This window comes from Cebidichthys violaceus, unplaced genomic scaffold, assembly GCF_023349555.1.
Source record: "Cebidichthys violaceus isolate CVI_PGR_0920_01 unplaced genomic scaffold, fCebVio1.0.p SCAF_27, whole genome shotgun sequence".
NCBI lineage: Eukaryota > Metazoa > Chordata > Actinopteri > Perciformes > Stichaeidae > Cebidichthys > Cebidichthys violaceus.
Window position 1 is genome coordinate 5,306,975 of NW_027176450.1, and position 26,948 is coordinate 5,333,922.

At 40.6% G+C, this 26,948-nt stretch overlaps 1 protein-coding gene across 1 annotated transcript; it reads right to left on the reverse strand.

The window, feature by feature from the left end:
• Positions 1-14,667: 14,667 nt before the first annotated feature.
• On the reverse strand, positions 14,668-15,531 carry bhlha9 (basic helix-loop-helix family, member a9). Its single transcript, XM_068721453.1, has one exon. It carries the CDS (start codon positions 15,529-15,531, stop codon positions 14,668-14,670), a length of 864 nt encoding a protein of 287 aa, XP_068577554.1.
• Positions 15,532-26,948: the final 11,417 nt, after the last annotated feature.

Genomic DNA, 26,948 nt, shown 5'->3' on the forward strand with positions numbered 1-26,948 from the left:
TCGGTCTGAGGAACGTTCTTAGGATCAACGAATGACGGCACGTATGAGCCTCCCTCGAGACGCACCGTCACAAAAAGAACACGAGTTGATGAAAAGGAGAGGACAACAAAAGAGACAGAGTTACAACGTGCACCGGCCGTCGCTCTCATCGGAGACTACCGGACATTGCTGGGTAACCGTCATCACCTATGAGTTACGGTGCATTATATTGATGAACAGTGGGAGCTGCGTTCACATGCTCTGACTGTCATGAAAACAGAAGACACACATTTTGATGAACCATGCGCGAAACATTTTATTTATGTTGCAAATAAAGTCAGCACACTGAGCACAGAGAGTGAAGAAATATGATCGCTGCTGCGAGACATCTGCCTTTTGAACACGTGTTCAAAAGGCAGATGTCTCGCAGCAGCGATCTCCAGCGTTCTGTCACAGTGTGTGAAAAATACTGCTGTTATAAAGAACCTTATTTGTTTAAAGTGTTTCAAACCAAATGTTATTGTACTTTTGTTCATATAGCAGTACTTTAAAATAAAAGTGCGCAATACACTACTTTTGAATTCATTATTGAACTTTGCGCATAACAATGAGATTAATCGCAATATATATATATATATATATATATATATATATATATATATATATATATATCCATAGATATAGATAAATATATATAATGTCTAACAAAGAAAGTACAAACTGTTATCTGGCAACCCACAGAGAGGAATTCAAATGAAGTAAATCACGTACATTTTCCACAACTACATTAAATTGCCAAGCATTATTTGGATGCTGTGGAAGAATAGTTTCCTTTTGAAGATAGATTATCTAAATGGAGAAATTCAAAAGGAAAAACAAACCAAAAAATACTTTAATACTTTGCAGTACAGATCCAGAAGGACTTGGTTTAAGAAGAGGGTCACAAAGAAAGTAAGTAAGTCCTTCTTTCAGCCTGCCAGAATGAGCTTCATTACAGTGAGCAGCCACAGGATAGTCTTGGACATTTTTATGATTGGGTCTTATTGTAAATAGTAACTGATGACTGATTAAGAAACGACAACACATAGGCCCAAAACAAAATAAGCATTAAATGTTACACCTCACACTTTTATTGTGCTCATTGCTTAGAAATGTATGTGGAAAACACTGAAGAAGGTCAAATACTCCAGACAGAGCATTCTAGCGTCTGTCTGCACGATGGAAAAGTACAGTGACACATCAAAGGTTTAGCTTAAAGCCTATTCATCAAATAACATGTCGCAAGAGTGAAAACAATGTCTGGTTAGTCTCGAGACTGATAGAAACAGGAACCAGGACTTTCCTGCGGTAGACCTAGTTTTGACCAGCAAGGTTTGACCTTCTGATTGCCAGCGACACATAGCTGAACCCGGTTTCTGCCTACATTGCACATCATGCACACATACTGATAGCGTATCAAGGAAGGAGTGGAAATCCGTGAGCCTGGAGGGATGGACATCCCTGTGCTCCAATGAGGCCCTCAGAAAGTCTAAACCAAGAGCCGCCTCCACCATAATGAACCAATCACATCATTTGTCAGAAATATACATAACACTGCTGCGCACTCTGTTTAAGCGCCCTTTTTCTGTTCTTATGTGCAGATTCTAGGTCCGTGCACGTTTAACTGCTGGACTAAATACTCCTGTTATAATTGAATAAATGTAATATTGCTTTTAAGACAATTCAACAAGTTGTGTATTGATTTCTATCCACAACAGTCTTGAATGTCTTTTTGAGTAGAGTCCCTTTCGTTGTTGTTGTTTCAAACCCTCTGAATAGGAGGAGTGTGTTTTTCCTAAGATTGTTGAATGTGATTTGCACTTTCAATCCTGTCAGAGGGATAATCCTGCTGGGAAAAAAATGGATTCATGGTCATTTTATCGATGAAATCATTTGTGCTCATGCAAATCTGACTTTGAGTTGTGTAGGAGCCGCTGGCACTACAGGCAAAGAGAAGGCAGTATAACCAACCTAGAGGGTTAGGTAGTTAGCAAGTAGCTAGGTTGGGAATTAGATACAGTGCTAAATCATATAAAATGATGCATGAAGCTACTGTCGCTCAATATATTTTAGTATTTTCTAAAATAATGTGTATTTTCACATTAGTACTATGGTTAGTTTGCATTAGATTAAATTAAATGATAACAGTGAGGATTTGCTTTCTAGGAAAGAAGACTGGAGGAGAAAAAAGATACCTGCTGCAAGCTGTCACGGCTGGTAAATATTAAGTTAATGACTCATTCAAAATGTCTGTTTTCCATTTAAAAAATTACATTTTCAGGATGAACAAAAAACAACTTGTTTGTGATGATTAAAAATAAAAGTATTTCATGAAACTTAATTAAAGGAGAAAGTAGGGACGTTCAAGAAATGCTCTCCATTATTAAGTCGTTGAGTGACTTGTCATTTGCTTTCGCCAACATGTACATTTACATTAGATTATTAAATTTGCTGATTGCCTCACACAATCATGGATTAAATCCCTGTAGACTACAGCTCGATGCATGTAAGTCAGACCTTGACGTTATGGTGTTTGGGTTTCATTTTCCTTAACCACACGGTAAATATAAAGCCTGTTTGACTTACCAAACTGAACAAAACTAATCCATCTTCTTCTGACAGTTGGGGCTCAATCCTTTACCCTTATCATATTTTCTCCCTCAGTAATTGCCTTTTCTTTCTATTTCTCAGGCTCAGAAAAGGGAATTGATTAAATTGTGAGTCTCAGTGGCATAGAGGGAAAAAAGAAAAAGGAGCATACAGTAAAGCCCCAGAGGCTAAGTAAGTCTGGCGTATAATGTATCTTTATCTTTGACTAATGACACAACTTCTTTCTTTGGTGTTCTCATTACAGCCGAGCCCCTCACTGTCTCTCTCAGAGGACACTCTTTGAATGAGATCGTACAAACGCATATGAAACGTGTATATCAGCTCAGGTCCAATATTCATTTGACCTCAGGATGTCAAAGTTCAATCAGCGATGTTAATTGTCTGTCTTGTGAGTGTGATGAAACGGTTTCAAACGAATGAGGGAGGATCTGGAAAACGAGCGTGGAGAGCACGAACGTCAGTTTCAGCTTCTTCACCGAGTTTCCTCCTCTCTTCATCTCCTGACACTCTTCTTCAAACCCGACCCTCCTCCTCAGCCTCCTCTGCTCTGACACTTCACTGCCAGCCTCTACTCTCACACAGGTGTTATAAACCAATTTCCCTTGGAAAAATCAATTCATTAGAGGTGGACTCCCAAAGGGGCAGGAAATTAAATAATTAAGGTTGCAGCAGTGAAGCTAGCTGCTGAAATGAGCCTGTCCAATCTGTTAACAAAGTGTCGTTTTAGGTTAAAAAAAAGGTTTTAGGTTACCTTAAAAGAACAATTTACTTTTCACAATTATCTATTAACTGAATTATCATCTTTAAAGTGGATATGTTGGAAAAAAAGACATCTTACCTTTTTGCAATGAATCAGCCAAACTTTAAATTGGATAAGCAACAACTTCCTTGCAAAAATATGAATATGACTTAATCTCCTGTAAATCCAGACAGCGTTTGTTGAAACGACAATAAACAATTGTAACGCACTGATATCTGTCAGACCAAATGATTTAATTTGAGTTAATCCAGTGAAATGAAAGCACTTCATTAGAAATGCCAGCAACTGACAGCATCTCAAAATCCATTCAGTGTGGGCTTGTATGTATTGACCTTTGAGTTAATAGCAGGGGAGGGGATTGTAGGAAAGAGGCACATAGATGTGTACAAGCTGTCTGCTGGGAGGTCGGCTTCTGAAAATGAAGTTCTCCTCCGTTTGTTGTATTATTAAGTACCTTGGTTGCATCCGAAATCGCATACCATGCACATACTCAAAATGTGTAAGGATGCTGATAAATATCAGCATCCCTTTTTGTGAATAATCAGCATATCTTCTCACTTTCTGCGAGCATCCTTGCCGGTTAGAGACGGGTAACCATGGTAAGGCGTGCCAACCTCAGGTGACCAAACGATGATGTGAGAATCATAAAGTCAGAACTAATTTAAAAAAAGATATTACCTCTAGCAAAGTACTTACACTTATTGAAGCGTTATTGACACTACAGTGCTGTTATAAACGTCTTCTTTATTGCATTGTGGGATATTAATGCCGGCATATTGTTCTGTGTTTGCATACTGTAATATTTCTCCGGAAATAGTATGCAATTTGCATACTATTTTATATAAAAAATTCAAAATGGCGACGGCCAAAATGCCAAACTCGAGGCAGAACGGCAGTCCACAAACCAATGGGTGACGTCACCGTGATTACCTCCACCTCCCCATCACCCACCCCGCCTCTCAATTACAAATCTCCCCGCAGAGTCTAAGGGCCAAAGACTTTCTGTCATTACTTTATTATCACACACATAATAAACAATTACCTTCCTTCATTCACTTGTCTCTCCTGATCAAACCTTTTGTCTAAACAGGTGGCAAAAGATGGATCAAAGATTTTTACAATCTATGGCACCTGAAACACGTTGACATCAGCCATCTATTCTGCCCAGCATCTTGACTGATGATATTAGCGAGGACCTGGGGAGATGATATCCATCTTAACATTCATTCATTCTATTTTGTGTATTTATGTCCACTCGTATGTGTCTGTTAGCTAAACAATCCTTACCATCTTGGTGCCCAGCCAGGATTTTAAATGGTGCAGCTTGCATGTCAGCGGAGTGCACCACCAATCATTGTGTTAAGCCCGACGGACCCGAATTCGGGTCTGCTGTAGCATTTACCGTCGAAAAAAGTCCATTTATGCATGTGTACAATTTATGAATATGAATATTTTATATCCCAAAAAACATTTTTAAATCTGGGTAAAACGTACAATCTAACACATTTTTACAAACTCCAAACACCATTCTACACAACTATTGTACGCAAATAAAAGATTTATCACAAAATCATGTATTTCTAGCCATAACTCGCTCTTCTCCGAGTTAGCATAACAAAGCTAACGGTTAGCATAGGCAACCGAGATAGCAAAACGCACGAGCATTCGACACAGATTCCAGAACTACCATCAGATTGTCTCTCTGGTAAACCCTCACAAGGCTGTGAGCAAACAAACACCAGAAACACAATGCGTAATATCCTTCAAAATCATCCAAAGCTCCTTACCTTTTCGTTGTTCTGCTGTAAATCTCCGCTTAATTCCGTCAACAATATTTCTACGTATTTCCGGTGCATCGCTGAAATGTCCCCGTGTAGAAACAAGGGTCTGTCTAGCAAGGCGCCGTGGGGGGATGGGTTCCATTTTCGGCGATCTTTTGCGCACTTTTCAGGTGACGCGCCACGGTTTTACTCTTTACTGGCGAACGCTTCTGTCAATCAAAATCACGATGAGTCTGTTAAATAGCCAGGACTCAGACACTTCTAAGGAGGGTCCATTGACTGAAATCGACCAACCATAGGCTGAGCTAAGAGACCTGGACTGGAAGCCAGATGAGAAAATCCCATGGATGACAGACATAAACAGGCTCAGAGAGGATCCAGGCTCTCTAAATGATGCCAAACTGCTGCATATGATAGATTGAACACTATTAGTCATAAAAGAAGTGAAATATATAATTATATACTCTATAAAATTACAATGGAACAGCTGGAACCAAATGACATTTTGGTTGACCTCGGCTGAAATTTCTGCACTCAAACCTCTCTAGTTCTTGAATGCTTCACTTTATCAAAGAAAACATTGTGCAGAGAGACTCTCAACCTATTGGGCTATGATCTGGGAGAGGTTTGAGCTTTCAACTACAACATAAAAAAAAATATATCTTATCAAAATTGGATTAATTTTAAATCGGAGATAAAGAATTTCAATTTGTGCTGTGTTCCATCTTAATGTACCCTTAACCAGTAACATATATTCTGATATTTACAAATCTGAACAAATCTCACAAGTGTCAGCTTTCTAAAATATAAAAACTATTAAAATACACCTTATATTTAGACGAAAATCACTCTCTTTACTATGGGTATGCAAAAATCGAGGAGAGGCCAACAAATAGGCTTAGGGCTTAATTTAATACACCTTTTAAGCCCGAGGGTCCCCCAATTGGGGGACGTAGTACATAAAAACTTAGAGAGTTTTGTGTTAAAAGTAACTGGCAGAGAACCCACAAAGAACGAATATAATGATGTTATAGTTCTGCAGAAACCTCAGCGTCCTGGGAACAACATGAACTAGGTCACTTCTACATGAGACAAACACATCTCCCATCAGCCAAGCAAACAAATAACAAAATATCATAAATCATAACTCGATATGACTGGAAAAGACCGGAGAAGCTGCTACTGTCCGTTAGCAACGTGCTACCTACGAACATGCAGCATGAAAAAGCATGTCCGCTTGACGGAGATTACGGACATATCTTCCATTTCTCTCTCCGGTAAACCATCGCAGAGATATTCAGCTTCGAACACAAAAAAGTCACACAGCTTTCATCGAATATTGTACTCACTTTTGGTCGAATCTCAGCGAAAAAATGAAATATCTCCGTACTTCCACTGCTTGGTATGTCCAGCTGCATGTGCTCCGTGTGAATCCGTTCGATTCGTGTCTCTCCGACACTCCTCGGCTTCTTGGGAGGGTTGGAAGCTCAGCAAATTAGATTTCAGATCTGCCATCAGATGGGACGTTTATCATTCCCATTGGCTAATAGTGCTGTCAATCATCTAGCTTTCAATTCCAGGCAATTCTATTGGCTTCTACGGTTCGAAGGAGGTCTCAATGGTGAAAATCGGAGAAAGGGGGGCTGAGATACAGCCCTAAACAGAGAGAGTGGGCTGAATCTGAAGCAGTATGTGACCATAAAATGACCATAAAAAGGGCTTAGAAAGAGCTTAAAACACTCAAAAAAAAGCCCAATCATCTGTCTTTTGATTCATTGAACATCAGGAGTGATAAACAGAAGTGATATAGAGTGTTTTTAAATTAAAAAATATTTCTTTATTCAAATATTGGAATATTTCATCAGTTTTGCAATTTTATATGCTCTATATTTTATGAATGTTTCACTGTATCTATGTATAAATGTGTATAGAAAGCCTTTATCAGTTGTTATAAGAGCTGGAAATATTTTAAATCTTGGATTTCCATAATTTCCAAAAAACAATATCCTGAAATTGCTGTTTTTCCCCAGCGAGCTTTAGAATTTTCCAAGTTGTGCTGTGTTCTATCTTAATCTTATGTTAACCTGTAACACATATACTGATATTTCCATGACTTTTCACATCTCAAATATATATATATATATATTTTTTTAAATGCAACGCTACACTCACTTAGGTATTTTGTATCTTTTTTCGAGCTGAGGCCTGAAAATAGGCCTCGTTTTTAAAAGGTGTCGAAACAAAAGCAGCACAGGCTTTGTAGTCCAGTCAGCCGCTCAGTAGCCTGTTTGTACCGAAGCCAACTGAGATGTGGACAAATCAAAGACTAATGAGCCGAGCGGAGGGCCGACACGGACAAACCACAGCGTGCCACCAACACTGGAGCGTGGAGGTTCAGGGCAGGCAAATGGGACTTTCTTTTCGCCTACTTATTAGGCACTGGGGAGAATCAACATGTGTGTGATTCTATAACAACAGCTTAGCCCTGCATTAGCACAACGTTCACCACAGCTTCCACCAGTAGAACCAGTGGGAACTCCAGAGGTTGTCCTTTACATATTTCCAATAAATGGTTCTACGCAATGAACGGGTACTGTACTGATGGCCCTGAGGGCTTCATTTAACTAAAGACAACACTCGCAAACAGATAAAACACAAAGAAGAAAATATCTTCTTGCATTTGACAACACACAATATAGAAAATAGAAAAAACAAACCAAATACACAAACATATTTTAATGGTATATGTGATTGGTGAATGTGTTTCTTCTTCTTCACTTTGCCTGTGTGAATGCTCCTCATGTTGTCAAAGTGGTGAAGATGTTTCCTTCATTTGCTCGTCTTCTAAAGTCTCACGGGTTATTCCTGAACTTCCACACTGTAGCCAATTCAATGTGCCAGTTATTGCTGAGAGTTATTTGTAACTTTTCTTATTCAAGCAGATGTTTTTGTTTCTTTTTTGCTGAGAGGGCTCAACACAGAGATCTAAGAAGTCCCAGTCTGGACGCAGACATGTTTTAAAGATGCCCCAGATGTTTATCCGACTGTTGCAGTCTTTCCTTGCTTTCATAATGCGGGCGTAATTGGAACAGACTGTCCTCAGAGCTGAGTTTGAGGAGGAATCAATGAGCGAGCTCAAGACAGCAAACAAAAAGAATAGGGGAGAGGATGACAGTACAAAAAAAGATGTGTACATACTTTATAAGAATACAGAGCCAGCCATGAATAAATAGACCAAACATGACACACTGTGCTTATCTGCGAGTGTGTATAGTAAATATCATAAGATATATGGGAGCCCCTGCTTATATCTCGTTGCAGAGGGCTGAATCTGCTTTTTTTTTCCATCTCTAAGCAGATGAACAGCTCCTACCGGCTAATGAAGAGATCCTGGTTTTAATGAAAAGGCAAAGTCGCGGGACTGAGACCAACTCAAAGCTAGAAGCTCCATCAGGCATTCCTATTCATAAACCAGAGGCCTCTTCACCTGATCCCAGAGCCGGAGCCGCCGCCCTCTATTCCCAGATTATCCCTGTGCGTCTGCAACCTCAGTGTCAGTCAGCCGAGTCATCCCCTTTGTGCCCTTCTGCCACAGACTGTCTGCTGAAGCTCCACTGCACACTTCACACGTCACAAGGTTATCTGTTCCTTTGTTTTGCTATTGAAGGAGCTGGAGACAGGATAACATGCCTTTCATCTACAGTAGTCTGTGCCACAGCGTTAGCACCCACACTGCAGAAAACATCGCTCAGTGTGTTCACGTGAACCTTCACATCCTGCTGCCGTTAACCAGCGTTTCACCGGGAACAGCAACAGTACTTTTTACTACTCTTTTATTTGTGCGATGCTAGTATAGAAATAGTTAGTATTAATTCTGCCCTCTTCTTCAGGTTCATAGCAACATCTCTGAAAACGTCTTATAGCTGGAGTACAGGTCTGCATGTTTAATCCAACAAACCTTTCACTGTTGATTAGTGAGCCCCCTAAAGCTACAGAGAAGGAACTATGTATTTGGCCTCTCCCTCTCCTCTTTCTGTTACTGTCTGTGCCCTCCAGTGTTGTTCAGTAATATATGGTCATTTTGCAATAAATCTCAGTCGATTTCAGAACTCCCAGTTCAGGTTATTTTAAAGTTATTATTGTATTTATTCTCTAACTTCACATCTTGTTCCCTTGCACCCATCAGTACGTATTGTACTGGCACACTGTTAATTCCAAAATATTACACTGTACGTGGATCAACATGCAGCTCGACTCCGTCGTCTTGTCTCCATCTAGTGTTCAGCAGTGGAACTGCTTCCTGCTCTGTGAATCCAAACAGATCAATAAAACAAGCTGTGTCTCATCTCATCTCGAGGGCAGAGGTAACACTTCATGAGCGGGGCAGGCGTTTTCTATATGAAGACACTGAGATTCTTCAGCTTGTGAACCTTAAACTGTTACTGTGGGTGTTGAGAACGTTCCATGTCAGTATTATTTTTACATGTGGATGTAATTCAGTGGGGTAAAACATGTAACATTCCTTAAAGAAACTCTGGAAACTAAGTGACGATTATCAAGTAGCTGTTGTTCGTTATGTATCAGGGTTTTAATGTCACTCCATCAGTTGATAACTTATAGTGGAATCATACTATGATTATGTTCCTTTGACAGTTGACAAGCTGTTGAGGGAGACAGAACTGGTCCGTTGTAGTTATATGGAATGTGGCTGAACTGTTAGGCTACCATGCAACACAATCCTCTTTTCATTGTATTCTTTTTTGTTGTTTGAAGGATTGTTTCGGAGTAAGCTTTAAAAAGATGAACAAAAATGAGTTATCCATTTTTTTGTATGACTCACATGAAGAGATTGTTGTCATGAAATGCATTACAATGCATTATTACCTCCAACAAAACATGACCTCATGTTTTCAGATTGCTTTGTTTGTTGGTTTGTCAAAAACTACTGAACTACATGTTCATGAAACTCTGTGGAGGGGTTTAACAAGAACCCAATCACAGGGTGGATACTCGCATTATTTTTCACTTACGGAGGAGTTCTGCCCCTCTTGTTTGATGTGTGATTTGACATAGATTGGCCATATTGTGTGTTCTGTTATAATTAAAACAACATTATTTTAAGTAAGCATTGTTTCTGGGTGACAAAGTTCTGCCAAAGTCCTGTTGTGTGTCTCAGACAGGAAGCAATAATTCAGGTTTAATGTGCTTGTTTGTAAATGGCATGGGAACAAACAAAGTCACATTGTGTCCTCTGGCACCTTCACTGCCTTTACCTTCACCACTGATGTCACAACAACATGGTGCGTGTGTGTGTGTGTGTGTGTGTGTGTGTGCTCGTGGAGCAGGGGGTGGGCACAGTATGTAGAGCATCAACATGCATCTTCACTCTGAAGGCTGACTCATCCCCATATATCACGCAAACACACCCTCGCGTCCTGAAATCATTTCTCTCATGTACGCTTGTTTTCTTTTCCATCAGCTCGGCAGCGGAGGGTGTCGAGGAGGCCGAGCTGTCTGAATAAAAGATGCATTACTGACGGGCTCGCATGTCGGAGAAGTGAGGTGAATCATCGGGTGAGTCACAGTTCAGCGTTGACCAGTGAAAGCACCAGATTCTCATGAGGTTGTTGGATAACCTCATGACTCAAACTGACTTTGGTAAACAGCTTACTGTTTAAAACGTTTCACAGTAGGGCTAATGATTATTTTCAATATCGATTCATCTTTCACTTATTTTCTTAATTAATGTCATTGTCATTCTGTTTAGGAAATTGTTCCCAGAGCACAAGGTGGCGTGTAGACATGTCTTCTGCCACACAGTCCAAAATACGATATTCAGTCTACATCATATTAGAAAACAAAAAATGTACTTTTCTGAACCCAGATGTGCCTCTTGACGATTGTCTATACAATATTCAGAGCATTAATATATCATCAAACAACTATCGGCTGTAAAGATATAGTGGAGTAATGTCTACCTGAGCAGAGAGGTAGAGAATCTGTGTGTATCAGAGTTGATATCAGAGCTTGTTGACATTTTTGATGTGTATGTTATGTGCCTCAGTGTTATATATGTGCTTGTACTGTAGGTGGGTTTGTTTTGCCTGACGCATGCTGCAGCCTGTTATGTCTGCTCTGCTCTAGTGTCGTACACTTTTATTTTGCTTATATGTGTATTGGTTTTGTCTCAACGTTACTGTCTATCTATGAATTTTAATTCCATTTTTATTTGAAATTTTGTAATTTTAGGCAGCCTTCAAACATCTGGCCGGGGACAGCAGATGAAAACTAGCCTCTCTGGCTAACTCTGGCTCACTTACAGTTTCACTGTTGATTGGTGTGCATTGTCCCTGCAAAATAAATAAACACACAAACAAACAAACAAACATAGCGTGGCCGATGTTGGGATTCTACCTCTCTCGCTATGGAAGGCCGCAGGTCACGCTCTCTACTGTACTTTTCGTCAGTAGAGTCGTATCAAATAACCAGCTGGTTCCGATTTACAATCAAAAGTAAAACAATTACAAACTGAAATACACTATTGATAGAATATGTTCCGCGGATCAGAGTTAAATCACGCTCCACCCAGCAGCCCAGTCCCCTGGTTCACTGTAAAATGGCAGCGTCGATAACTCCAGAGAAATCCTCGGCAACAATGTCTTATACTTTACAGTTTCCTCCTGAAACTGTAAAAGTCCATTATCAGCTCTGTGATTGGCTGAAATCCAACTGTTCCCTCCTGGCTTCGGACAGTGTCCACTCTCTGTTGACCTCCTTGGCCTGGTCCGCCCCTCGTTCCATAGGGCTGTGTTCCTCAACATCTCTGCTTGTCCTTCCCCCGCTGTGTTCACACCTTTTAGCATTCCTGTAGTCGGCCTCTTGAAACTCATCACGGTAGTATCTGTAAAGCCTCTCTCAAAATCCCTGTCTCTCCCTCACAGCTCATCACTATACATTTAGTTAATACATCCAATAGATAAACACATGATACTCATATACTATCTTCTTCAAGTAAATATACTGTAAACATATAATACATTCCACAAATCAATATCCTGTGACATTTTAATACATTGTAATATTTAATACATTCCTCAAGGTGTGTTTTTAATCATCCTAAACATGCTTCTAAACTTAAATCCTTCACAAATTGCCGACCATGTATACATTTTAGTGCACGTGAGTGTGCCCCACTGGTGAGCGCACACCCACCGCTCTGCCCTGTTTACATGGCGTTTACAGCTGATTCAGCCGTGAAGGAAGATGTGTAGCTCTCGCCCTCCGGTTCCCCTCGGGTAAACACTGTTAGCTCTGTCAGCACCGTTGACGTTGTTTGCCCTGTTAGCGCCGTTATCACCGTTAGCTGCTAGCGGCCGGCTCAGATGTGAACATGTTGAGAGCAATTCGGAGGCGATAGAAATGCACCTTTGATCTTCTATTAATCGATTAATCAATGTGTTTCCTGTTGCAGATGCTGAATATAAAGTGGCATTCACTAAATGTGTAATGGTGTTGCTTTTATCTTAATGGAGATATTATCTTTTAATGTGATGAACAGTTCTAATGAAACATTATTTTGTAAATGGGTTTTGTTAGCACATCCATAAGTTCACAGTAAAAATACTTCCATTGTGTTGCTAACTTTTTTCTCAGTGTTATTTATTTACCTGCTGTAGAGTTTGATTTTCTCTCTGAAAGACAAACTAGCGACAGCACTAGAAACCAGTGAGGTCTCATCCCGTAGTACTGGCAGCCCACAAGGACCCAGACAAGTAGATAAGTGTCTGCCAGAGAGGGAGGAGGAGGAGACATGCCGTCACTGAGCGCTGTCAGCCACGCTCGTCTTTCGCTGGTGAGTCAAAGTTTTCTGGTGATTCACGTCTGCAAACGATGGCCTCACAGTGAAGCCACTCTCCCCCTTTTTTCTCAACTCACACATCCTCCTCTTCCGATTATTTCACTCCTCCTCTCCATTCATCTGTTTGTCCGTATAGTATCTTTCCTTCCTGTCTGCTAATTGTTGCGGCACCGCACCATTTATTTCTCCACCAAAGCCTGCAGTAGCTCTCCGGGCCGACTCTTTCCCGCGGCGTCTTGGGGCCCTTGTTGGGAGACCTCCGGGATGTTCAAAAAAACTCTGCACACACCCAATCCCACCTGCGGGCCAGTGCAGCCCGACAGGGGATTTCACCGCGCTGATGACGGTGCACAGTCTTCCTTCCTGAGCCCACATAAATCTGTCGGTGGGCTCCGTCCTATAGTGTAATATTAAAGCTGTTTTCCATGACACGCTGCCCAGTGGGGGGTGGGGGAGGGGGGGTTGTTGATGAGCTGGTACAGAGCCGGGAGGAAAACATTGTGGTTAGAATTTACGCTGCACAAAAAAAACAACTGACGTATTACTGGTAACCATCTAACATGCTGTCATTTGAACTAAAATGTACTTCAGTGCAGGAAGCAAATCAGTCGGAATATAGCATATAAGATGCACGATACACGATGCACTTTTCATTCCCTTGCATTGCTTATCGATTTTTAGCTCAAACACTGTCAGTGTCGGTCTTCTCCAGTCAGCTGTGTGTAAATAGCACCTTGACTTCTCTTCTCCCTGAAAAAATTGACAAGAATGGACTTGTAAGGACATTTTTCAACTGAGTGAAGGACCTCTGTCATCTCAGTGGTAGAGGCTACTGACCTTAGGCTATCATCAAACAAACAGACACACACACACACACACACACACAGACAAGCGTGCACACTAAAGCTAAATGTTGTGCTAGTGCCATGTCGAAGTCCTCAGTCTGAACCAATTTATTACAACCAAACCTTGTTGTTATGAAAGGAAGCGTGACGGGTGTCATATCAGATGAATATTTAATTTGGAAAATTATGTACAAACTCTTTACAACTTTACATTATCTCTTATGCAATACAGAGTATATTAAATACATTAGCAAATGATGAACTTTAGATTCTTAGTCACATTTTCTTAAGATGCACTGCTTGATAGACAACACATTGTAAGAACAAGTTACATAACAGCGTAGCACATATGAAGCCATCCGATGTGTGTTGATCAGTCCACTAATGGCTTTTTGTGGTCTTACTTTTATGTTTCCTTTTAATATCATGCACTAAGTAATGTCACATCATTTCACTATTTCAGCTTCTGCTGAAGACCAAACAATGACAATGAGACAATCAGAACACAAGTAGGTGAATTATCTACAGCAGACAGTGACACATTCTTTATAGTTAACATTTTTGAAATGCCAGGTCAAAATACACTTTGAAATATATACAACATTCTGCAGTCTGGATTGCCATTGCACTTTTATTTATATCTGTTAATTACATCATAATGGCTCTGCTCTAAAATAAGAGACTGTAATACTGAGTTGATTGCAACAGTAGGAACACAAAAAGCTTTCTCTCCCTGAGGTCATCCAGCAGTCCACTGATCAGCAGATCAGGGCTCACAGTGGTGGTCGCCCCCCGTCACAGTATGTCAGAGCCCAGAGAGAGGCTGTGCTCCGGGTAGCTCACCTGCCAGGGAAGTCCCAGAGCTGGAGGAGGCTCCACAAAAGCGTCCATGTATTTCTGAGTGCAGGAGGCCCACACGCCCGGCTGGTACCCCAACCCCTCACCCACCTGGGGGTACCGCAGAGGGCTGGGTGGATGGTCGTGGGGGCTGCCGCAGTGTCCATATGAGGCATAAAGCTGTCCCTCTGTGGGATAACAAGGGTAGTGCGGAGACGGGGGACACGATGACGCGGCGTTATCCATGTAGACATGCGGCTCCGTGGGCAGCCGGTGCACGTGAGGCCCTTGTTGTGGCTGCACCTGGTGAGAGATGGATGTGTGCCAGGGGCCATAGCTCTGGTGCTCCAGGCGAGGCACCGTTGCCCTGGTCTGCTCTAGTCGAGATGCTCCCATCGCAGCTGGCCCTGCTGACAACCTGTTGCACTCCCGGTGGGTGCAGGGCTTGCTCGTGGGGTTGGAGCTCAGGAATACCGAGAGAGCGGAGATGCGGTTGATGGCCCTCTGTAGCGTGGCGATCTTGGAGAGCCGTTTGCCGCTGAGGTCATGATTCAGAGTGACGCGCAGGGCATTGAAGGCCTGGTTGTAGTCCATGATGCGCTTCCGCTCGCGGACGTTGGCGGCCATTCTTCGCGCCTTCGAGCGGACGGGACGATTGCGCTTCTTGGTCTGGCCTTCTTCGGGGTCGCTTGGGCTGCACGTTGAGCTCTCGCTGTCTTGGAAAGACGCCTTGGGACTTCCCTCGTCCTCCTCTTGGCCCAGCACGCCAAGCTCCAGCTCTTCCTCAGAGAACTCCGATCCTGCAACACTGCTGCAGCTCATTGTGTCAAAAACCCGGACACTGGATGAGTGCGGGTAAAGTCTTCCTGCTTGTATTGTTGTAGCGAAGAGGCTGCGTTTGCAGACTATTCGACACGCTCCCCGGGTGTTCCCCGGTTTGTTTTGTGGGGCTGTCGGTATTTGCTGCTGCGCCGACAGCCCAGGTATTCTCCTCCTCCGTCGCCTCTTGATTACTTGTGCCTCGACAAGACAGGTTGGCCTGCTTTTTAAAGCTCTTCAAGTCACATGGTACAGTCACCTTTGAGGAATGGTGCACTCTCTCTCCCTCTCCAGGTTTATGGGCGCCCTCCAGGCAAATGGCACTGTCACCTCCTCCTCCTCCTCTGACTCTCCCTCACATCCCTTGCAGGTTTTTACAGAGGAGTTTCAACATTTCACGTCAGTGTAAAACGCACGCAAAACATACTAATTATTTGGATAGCAATTAAGTTCACACTTCCTTTAACACCTTTATGGAGGATTTGATGCCACTGCTTTTGGCTCCCATAATCCCCGACTCCAGTTGCGTGTTTTTACTTGAGACTTTCCATGAAGTTGTGGCGTTGTACAGTCACGTGATCCAATCCCTCTCATTACAAATGAGCACCGTATCGTGCCAAGATTACTTCTTTTGCTGCAGACTACCATGTGTGCCTCTTACTTTCAACCATTGGTGCTCCATGACTATTAGTTACTCAGGGACATTCAGGACAAATTGCGCATTTATCCAAGTGGCCCAATCCGTTATCCACGTTTCCCCTTTTCTCAGGTCTGGGAAGGGAGGAACCTTCTTATCTGGCGCAGGTTAGATTTGTCCCAGCAATTAGTTGTCTCTGGAGTGGCGATCCTCCGCTCGCTCTGTATCTCACCGCTCAGCTTTAAGGGCCATGTAATTTAGAGTAGCTTCCCTGGAACCCATCCCCATAAATCAGGCCCGAGCAGCACCTGAGGACAAGAATGGAGCGAGCCCTAGACTTCAAAGAGAGGGAAAAAATAAGGGCAAATATTTTACAATTAGAACCTGCAATTGCTGTTGGTTAGGCTATCCATCATTAATAACCTTTTGCCATTGAAGATGTGGTTACTTTTTGATGATATTTAAACTGTGACAATACTAAAATATTTTAGAAACAGTCTTTATTAATAACCCTGTAAGGTACAAATTCCTACTAGATACAGAATAGAAACAGATTCCCTGTTTTGTTTACACCTCTCTCCTCTTGACACAAAATGACCTGCATCCACCTGAAATATATGTGTGTCAGCTGCTGTAGTGGACAGTGAAAGGTGATTGCACTGATACTTAGCTGGGTTTCTGACCAAGTGCATGAAATCAGGTAACTAAAGGGACTAAAGGGTCAGCCCTCAGACACTGAACTGGGGTCATTGAGAAGCATTGCTTCCTTCCTGTCCTCTTTTTTTTATTGTACGCGTTGCATCTCTGAGACGCCAACCTTTAAAACAATTACAGCCCAGAGTTTCAGCTCTAAAAGCACAACTGTTGATTTGAGGCGGCAACGTTTAGTCTCACCTGTTTATCATCGAGTCCGTGAGATCAGCACAGATTGGACTCGGATTATTCAGAAATGATATAGTTGTTTCTTTATTAATATACCCCCACATATGTCAGGAGTTGTGCTAATGTTTGGATGGCGCCTGAGGTTTTGCACAATTTCATTTTGCACAGAATTTGTGCAAAATGAACATCATTGTTTTCTATACACTTGCATTTGAATTCATTTTTCTTTGAACCTTGAAGACATTGACACTAAAGCTGTTCATAAGTCAACATGAGCTCAAGTCTTCTTGATTTGAATGTAACCTGCTTTTATTAGATAAGTTCAAGATGTAGTTCTGTCAATCAAATATTTTTCACTTACACAATGAAGCCCCAATGACAGAATCAATAACTACAACTTAAAAAAGATTGTTCTTCTTACTTGCATGCAATAGAAAAAACATTGTGCAAAGTACAAACTTGAATATTAAGATATTAAGCATATCACTGTGTAGCGTCAGATGATAAAACACGATGATGATGTTTGAGCATTTTTGTCTTTGTTTTTGTTACAGATCCCATAAAGTAACCACTTCAACCACTGTATTACCACACCTTTACATAACCCAGCTAATATTGTGCATACCTTTATAGCTAAAACTGTTTGAAATGTTCAGCCCAGGCCGCTCAGTTCCAAGGAGTGTGCAGGCTTTATCACTAGCTGTGATTTATGGCTTCACAAACATGTCAGATTTACTGCTGTGGTGTAAAGAGCATGAAGACTACAGCCTCGGACTCTCCCCGTCCATTCATTTTTGACAGGTGACAAGACACCAGTAATTATCAGCCGCCGGGAATAAATCACAAGATTTTATCACGCAGCTCGCCATGCCTTCTGTGGAATAACCATTTTCAAGCAAAGGGAACCCGTCCAACGCCACTGAACCGTAGATTTGTAAATCTCAAGCCCCCATAATGACTGGTTGTTAACCGGTTGTTATTAGAGGTCTGTGTGCCAAACGTTATAGATGTATACTTCCAAAGGGGTAGTTAGGGGTAATAAGTGAGTAAGGTCCAGGTTCGCTAACCTTGGCTTTGCAGCGGTATGTTAATGCATGTTTTTGGTGTCTGCCATGGAATTTTCTCACTTCAATAAAAGTCTCCAGTCTCCAGTCCACTATTTGTCAACCCACAATCCCTCAGGATAATGTCTGTAAAAATCAATGTTATCAACTGTACACTGCCAATCTGTGGTCAGTTCATTGCAGTTATTTTATTTGTCATACTCTAATTTATTTTATTGCAAAAACACTGTGTTGCTTCCTAGGTCAAAGGAAGAAATTAAAATTTCAAACGTTATTCTATTTTGATTCATGATAATCTAATGTGTTCATACTAGAAATACCACAGCACATTACCTTATCCTTCCCAAGTCTTTGTAAAGGATATGCTACCCATGTTTACCTGATGAAGTATGATGATTGATTTTTATTAAATGCAGTTGAAAGTGCATTTCTTTTCTTGGCTTTAGTAAAAAGCAGTGACGTAGTTTCCTCTCAGTAAGATAATCAATAGAGTGCTGCAGGGTAGACAAAGTTACCGTCACACTGGTTCCCTCCACAAAGAGCCAATGGGATTAAGAGCATAATCTCTGTGGCAAACAAATGTTTATGATACTTACATGGTTTATTCAGCAAGATAATCTTCATACATTAACACCACTTTTATGATTTTGAAGTGTGAATACAATCGGCAGATTTCAAAAGCAAAGGTGAGGCCGTAAACAAGCCACACCAGGTCACATGAGTGTTATATGAACACTAGGCTGTAAAGGTGGACTGTGTTATATGAACACTAGGCTGTAAAGGTATACTGTGTTATATGAACACTAGGCTATAAAGGTGCACTGTGTTATATGAACACTAGGCTGTAAAGGTGGACTGTGTTATATGAACACTAGGCTGTAAAGATGGACTGTGTTATATGAACACTAGGCTGTAAAGATGGACTGTGTTATATGAACACTAGGCTGTAAAAGTGAACTGTGTTATATGAACACTAGGCTGTAAAGGTGGACTGTGTTATATGAACACTAGGCTGTAAAGATGGACTGTGTTATATGAACACTAGGCTGTAAAGGTGAACTGTGTTATATGAACACTAGGCTGTAAAGATGGACTGTGTTATATGAACACTAGGCTGTAAAGGTGGACTGTGTTATATGAACACTAGGCTGTAAAGGTGGACTGTGTTATATGAACACTAGGCTGTAAAGGTGGACTGTGTTATATGAACACTAGGCTGTAAAGATGGACTGTGTTATATGAACACTAGGCTGTAAAGATGGACTGTGTTATATGAACACTAGGCTGTAAAAGTGGACTGTGTTATATGAACACTAGGCTGTAAAGGTGGACTAGTTAGAGGGATGACTTTTAGTCATCTCATTTAGCCACTCATTAGTAACCGCCTTTTGTAAACGCTTCAAAATCTACCTGAGGGGTAATAACTGATGTGTTTTATGTCGGAGAACAAAACATTCAAATATCTTAAGCTTGTGTTAACCACACACTTTATTTCAGGAATCTAACCAAAAACACATTCAAAATGCTTAATAACTTTGTAATGAGGGAATTAGAAGTGAAAAATTCAAGGATTCAAGAACAATTTATTGTCATTATGCAACAACATAAAAACATAACAAACAAAACAGTAAAACTAATCAGGAGGAATGCTAACTCCTGCAGAACTCTATTATGTTGTGAATTACGTGAACGCTATCGCCAAGTCAACGCTAGCTGTGATCACTTTGAAAATAATTAAGAGAAGTGTCACTGATTTTTTAAAGTGGGGTTATAGTGATAGATAGATAGATAGATAGATAGATAGATAGATAGATAGATAGATAGATAGATAGATAGATAGATAGATAGATAGAGAGACGGACGAATAGATGGATGGATGGATGGATGGATAGATAGATAGATAGAGAGACAGAGAGACAGAGAGAGAGACGGACGGATGGATAAATTAGATAGATAGATAGATAGATAGATAGATAGATAGATAGAGATGGACAGACAGAGAGAGAGATGGACGGATGGATAGATAGATAGATAGATAGATAGATAGATAGATAGATAGATAGAGACGGACGGACAGACAGACAGAGCATCAGAAGATCGTAGTTTAGCCACCTGAAAAAAGGCTCACCTAAAAAAATATCAATATCAGTTTAAGTGTACGCTATATTTACAATATTTTTACCACTTACCACACTCTCAAAATAACCTGTAATTTCACCAACACAGGAGATGCTGGTCTACTGCTGCCTCCATCAAACTTGTTTTGTTTGTGTTATTGTTTGTGTTATTGTGTGACTTTCGTATATATATATATATATATATATATATATATATATATATATATATATATATATATATATATATATATATATATATATATGTAGACTATAAGGATTTACATATATGTAGCAGCATCATCAGGTCACACTTTTAGATGGATTTGGGAGTAGCCTATAGCATAATATAAAACCCCAAAATAATGGAGTGTGTAAAGTAGCAATATTACTCAGTAAAAATACTCTGTTACAGGTAAACATTTTAATTGGGTAAGAACACAATTTAAAAAAATTTACTTTTAGTATCAAAGTAAAAGTTGGGCAGACTGGGCCTTTCAGACGGTTGTCTTATGATAATATATAATATTATATATCATTATATACCGAATATTTTGACCCATTTACACTTACACTACATGTTTTAATTCACAGCTTGTTGAGGTGCAGCTAATTAGAATCATGTTCTCTACTACTAGAATCCATCGTGTTTTAGAAATCATAATCTTGATTTGTAAAGTCACCGTTGCTCTTAAAAACATGAATATGCCTCTGAAGTGTTCATGCGCCTCAAATTTGTACTTAAGTGCTATACTTGATTAAGTGCACTTACTATCTACCACTAATTAAATGTCAGAATCAGCATTTATTCACTGTACCAGCAGGTTTACTGAGCACTGTAGGAATCCTCCGTCCACACAAAGTGAAACACATTTCTTACGTTATTGACGCTGTGAGAGAGCGTCTGCGTCTTGTGTAGATCTTGTCCAGCTCGTTAAAAACAAACGAGTAGACACGACTATTGTGAATCATTCCGTCTGAACTTACTGGCAATTACGCGTCGCTGCTGCTGTAATCCTCTCAGTGCGCATGCAGCTATAAAACCTGAGCTGTCGGGTTGAAACAGTGCCTCGGGTATCCACAGCTCAAACATTGAAAGTGTTATTCTCAGAGTATCTGTCACAGTGTTGGCTGTTAATCATAAAGGTCTGTATCTTATGCTGCAGCATTATAGGTGTTTCCAGTAGTTTAGTGATTTATAGAGGTGGGGGACTAAAGTTGGTGGTTGCTTATGAAGAGAAGAATATTGTGATCGAGGCCAATAAATGTCATCATTGTTTTTCATAAAGCAGTTAATCATACAGGACACATATTGCTGGCATTTTTCTGATTAATTCAATAATGTCTTGACTATTTATGAATCAAGTTAATATCTAGTATTGTGTAAATATCTGTTGGATTTTAACCCTGCTTTATTTGAATGGTAACCAGGTGATTAATGAGACATTTTTGTTTCAGTCAGGTCATAAAGGAAAGCTGCATATCTAATGTTTGGGTCACTAAAGAATCCTGCACTCTCTAATTTAGCCATTACTACAGCCTCCCTTCCTCGTGATTTATACGTTAACAAAACCATGCAAATCTGTCAGTACTGATGTCATGACATGTCTAACAGTTTCCTCCACGTAGGAATGTCAGGGCGCTTCTTCTCCTGAACACTTGAATCATGATATGAATCACTTGTTTTTACAGGACAGTACTGAAGACATGCTGAAAAAGAGCTGTTTGGCATTAAACTCTTCATTTAAACTGTGTTTCATTGACGCTCATGTTGCGGTCATTGTGGCATAACAAATGTATAAACTAAAGATACCCCCCCCCCCCTTCTCAAAAAAAAAGAAAAGAAAAGAAGAAGGCAGCGGTGTATATTCATAGAGCATTCCTTCCGAAGAGAAGTCAGTAATTACGCCTGGTTATCATTACAGGGTCCTTTAGGAGTGTTGGAACATGTGGTCAAGGTTAACTGTCTGTAGGCTAGTTCCCACACAAACCCTGAACAGTTAAAGCGATGCTCTCTGACCGCAGAGTGGAACAAAGCAGCAGCACTCTGGAGGTACGTGGATGTGTCTCAGCTCACAGCTTAATGAATGAATGAGTGAAATGAAAGATGGCTGGTGGACAATGAGCGTATTTCTTTAACAGTAAAGTCACGATCGTCACATGGTCGTTGATGATTGTAGCTTGTCTTCATGTTGCCAGATAAACGTGATGTAATGATTCACAAATAAATTGTGATAAAAAAACAAAAACATTCTTTTGAGTCTGGGAATGCTGCTATAAAATCCACCCTGAACAACCACGGCATAGCCATCAGTCACACGTCTGTTATAATCAAACATGTGGAGCTCAAGAACACTCTTTGGCCTGACTCCTTAAAAAAAAGATGACGTGCGTGTCGGTTACAACGGTGTTTTTGATGGAGACACCAGCTGAAGACTGGCAGCAACAAGCAGTCCTGAGGGAGATATTCAGGGAGAGAAGCATTAAGTGACCCACAATTTTCAGTGTAGACTATGACAAAGTTAGGTTTGGTGTACACAAGTTTGAAGGTTTCTGTGGTTCTGATGAACAGCACCAAATTCAACCAGTAAAATCATTACTCATTGGAGACTGCAGATGAGCAGATGAGGTGCTGTAAGAAGAGTCAGTAAGGAAAGGCCTTCAGTATATTACTAATGTTTCAGTAATCTTTATCCTGCCATTAACAGAATACAACTTTCTTTCTGTGTATAGAATAAAGGAACAAAACATAAAAGTATGTGTTTTCATCAGATAATGTCGTGAAAATATTACGGCTCGTAGTGCTGAGCCGTTGCCCTGCTCTGGGCAGCTATAGGTGGCCGACCTTGCAAGACACGCTCATTCTTGGCATCAATATCGCATTGTGCAACTAGACTGGCATCGCCACACCTTCTACACCACCCTTCACCTCCCACGCTGACGCACAGCAAGTCCTGATACCAAACCGGCACGGGCGAGGAAATGATCTCAGTCCTGAGAGTCAGTTTGAACAAAATCAGAAAACACTGGATTTAAGGGATAGAAATGTAGCCGCGCTCTTCCTACTGGAACATTTTCCTTTGAGCCTTTTTCTTGTTGTTTTTGGAATATTTTAAGTGAAGAAATATTCTATTTTATGGTATTTGTGAGCCCTTCTTTTTGCTATAACCAGTTATGTTGAGCAGCTCCCCTAAACTTGAGATGAAGCGATTGGTCAACTCAGGACAGTAGAAAACAATTCATGATAATCCTTCAAATGTTCCATATTTGTCATAGGCTTACTTGAATCACAGAAGAAATACATCCCCAAGCAACATAAACTGTTAAAATGATATAACGAGTGCAGAGATTCTCAACTGGTGAAGAATCTACAGACATAAACAAACAAATCAGTTTTACTGGTTCACGTGAAACATGTGGGACGGGGACTGACAGGAACAAGAGAGCTCCCTACTACTACGACTGCAGAGGACATCTTCAGCTCAGGTTCAAACTGCACCATCTGTTCATTAAATACATTTGAGAAGTTGAACATTTGGGTCGCGGCTTGTCATTAAGGGGTGATGGTGGGTCCCGCAGCCAGACCAGTTGAGAACCACTGAACTAGTGTCTCAATGTGGCCAGCAGGGAGAGCTGCAGCTCCTACAACCCTATCGATCCACAATAATCAATTCCCTCAAGGATTCTTTTATGGTATTGATAGTCTAACACACACTGTATATACGTTAGTGAGGCTAAATTATTTCCTTTTTACAATGATACAACCAGTTCAGTAGCATTTCCTCCCTTTTTTCACTATTAATAGAGATGTTAAATAAGATGCAACAATTACCCATTTTGATTTTGTTTGGCATATATATATATATATATATATATATATATTGAACCGTTCGGTACGGGGCTCACGGTTCAGTACGCATTACGAACCGAACAATACGTTTGAATAAGATTAAATTGCTTTTGAAAAATAAAATATAGCTGAAATTGGTGGAGCCACTGCGCTCAAACATGGCAACCCACCCAACGTAACGTGATGTCCTTCCCTGATTCGCCACGGTCCTATCACGTGACCGTTCCCGGATGTTCACAAACGACAAAAGCATTGATTACAGATCGACTACCAGGTTAATTCAATATGAACAACTGATTACAGGCATTGCTGACCGTGTTGTCTTTACTAGCAGCTGTTGTTCAGTTAAAGTCTGCAGTATTACGGAGGAAGCAGCTGTTAATGGAGCGATTAATGAGCGGCGTGACCAGCGGCGTTATCAGACCTACGGAGCGGCAGTCTGACGCCACGGTTAGTGGCTTTAGGGAGGACGGACTTTCCTTTTCTTATTAATGTTTCATTTGTTCTGTACAATTATGGACACAAGTTAACACACATAAACTATAAAGGAACAAAACATGGATTGCTCTTGTTAGGGTGTCAACTCTCTCACAGACAAAGGAAGGCCGCATGTCTCCTACTGCTGCGTCTTTTGGCAGCAGAGCAGGGCCAAAAAATAAGCTGGCCCAAGTTAAAATCAAATCAAAAGTTATTTAATAACAAACAGAAGCTAAACAATTATAAACTGAAGTACACTATTAAACAAAACAAACTAAATTTCATGAAAGTGAGGCCCCGTCCGAGCCACGAGACATCAGCATCATGGTCAGGAGGAGGTCTGATTCTCTCCTCAGATTTACAGTTCTTTGTCTCCCAAGGGTCACAATCGATCACCTCCACGATTGGCTGAAGTCCAATGAGTTCCTCCCTGGCTCCTGACCCATTGTCCTGAGCAGACACCTCAGTCAACTACAAATACTTCCCCCGCAGATTCACACCTTCTGACATTCTTCAAACCCCCCTCCCTCAATATACATTCATGCATGAAATGACCACACTCCCTGGTTCAAAACTAGCAAAACAAGCAAACATATTATATAATAATTATACCTTTGGTTTAAACCTTAAGTAAACATTGACATAAAATATCCGCCACTAGGAGTGCTATAAAACATACTAGGAATGCTTCTAAACTTTAAATTCCTCACACTCTCCAGTACGACAGAGACTTCAGCCACCAGCAGAGCTACGAGTGAGAGACGTGTGTTTACCACATTTATGGATCATAATCTATTAAACCTTTGTGTATAAGTGTTAATATTAAATTAAATATGAGGTGAGAGAGAGAGAGAGAAACCCGCAGCGCTGTAACTAAGTCTGAAAAATAAAACTTTCCAGGAAATGTGTCTGTTTGAGTTAATAGAGGAATATTTTAGAGGAAGATCTTAAGCATTAAACACGACCTTTCATTATTAAAGACTACTTGAGATTCTCACCGGCGAGGATTTGGCATTTCTGCTTTTTTGCTGTACTGAAAACGTACCGAAACGTACCAAACCGTGGCACCACTGTATTGTATTGAACCGAACCGAGAATTTTGTGAACTGTTACACCCCTAATATATATATATATATATATATATATATATATATACGTATATACGTATATATATATATACACATATATTTATATATATATTCACTATATTCCAGTAAATTCTACATCTGGGCCCAAAGCTAAAATTCATTGATGTAAATCAAAGCAGGATACTTTGTTACAAAATGATTTAACAGCCTTTAGAATTACATCAAACTATATTGAATAATTAGCACCAAACGTTGTTTGGTGATAAATTAACCACAACATTAGCGCCGCTGAAAACATTACGTCACAACTGGTCCGACGTTTCCTAAAAAAATAAACAAACAAAAAACTCACGAAATCCGTGATTTCAAAGCCTTGTCCAGCTGTTTACTGACGTTAGTCATGTTTAATGAAGAGAGAGAGGGAGAGATATACAGGCAGGCATCTTCTTTGTGTTGTTGTATAAATGCCGTTTAGACAATTTCGAAAGTATGTTGATCAGTATGTAGTATGTAGCCAATCATCTTTATTCATAAGGAAAATGTAAGCTAGCTGTCTAATCTAGCTAGTTTTTATTTTTTGATTGCATTTGGCTCAATATGGCCTTGTTAGGGCCCGAGCACCGACGTAGTCGGAGCGGAGGACCTATTGTTATTCTAATGTTTTTTATTATTAGGGCCCGAGCACCGACGTAGTCGGAGCGGAGGACCTATTGTTATTCTAATGTTTTTTATTATTATTATTATTATTATTATTATTATTATTATTATTATTATTATTATCGTACCAGTTTCATCGCAAAAAGGAGGTGCTTGGGATACTGGGAATCTTTTGAAATTTGGCACAAAATTCAATCGTGTTGAAAATTCCAGTATTATTGGGGTGTCCAGCTGCGGCATGACATTTTGGCTCGATAGCGCCCCCTACAGAGTAGCCCCAACTTTGGGTTTCACCTAGCTGTATGAAATTTGGTAGGTATGTGGAACGTGATGGGACGTACAAAAAAGTCAAAAGGAGGTATATCCTAAACCAAACAGGAAGTCGGCCATTTTGAATTTTATGACGTTTTTGGACCGTTTCAAGGCACCGTACTTTAACGAACTCCTCCTAGAGATTAAACCCGATTGCCTTCAGATTTGGTCAGTATGCTCTTGAGAACTTGGCAGTGAAACGATACTCAAAGATCAAAAAGTTATCGAACTATGTGTCCGTGGCGTGGCGGCAAAAAAACACCATTCGCCATGAAACAGGAAGTTGTTGTAACTCGGCTGTACATGTTTCTCATATGTCATAACATCCTGACCCTGAAC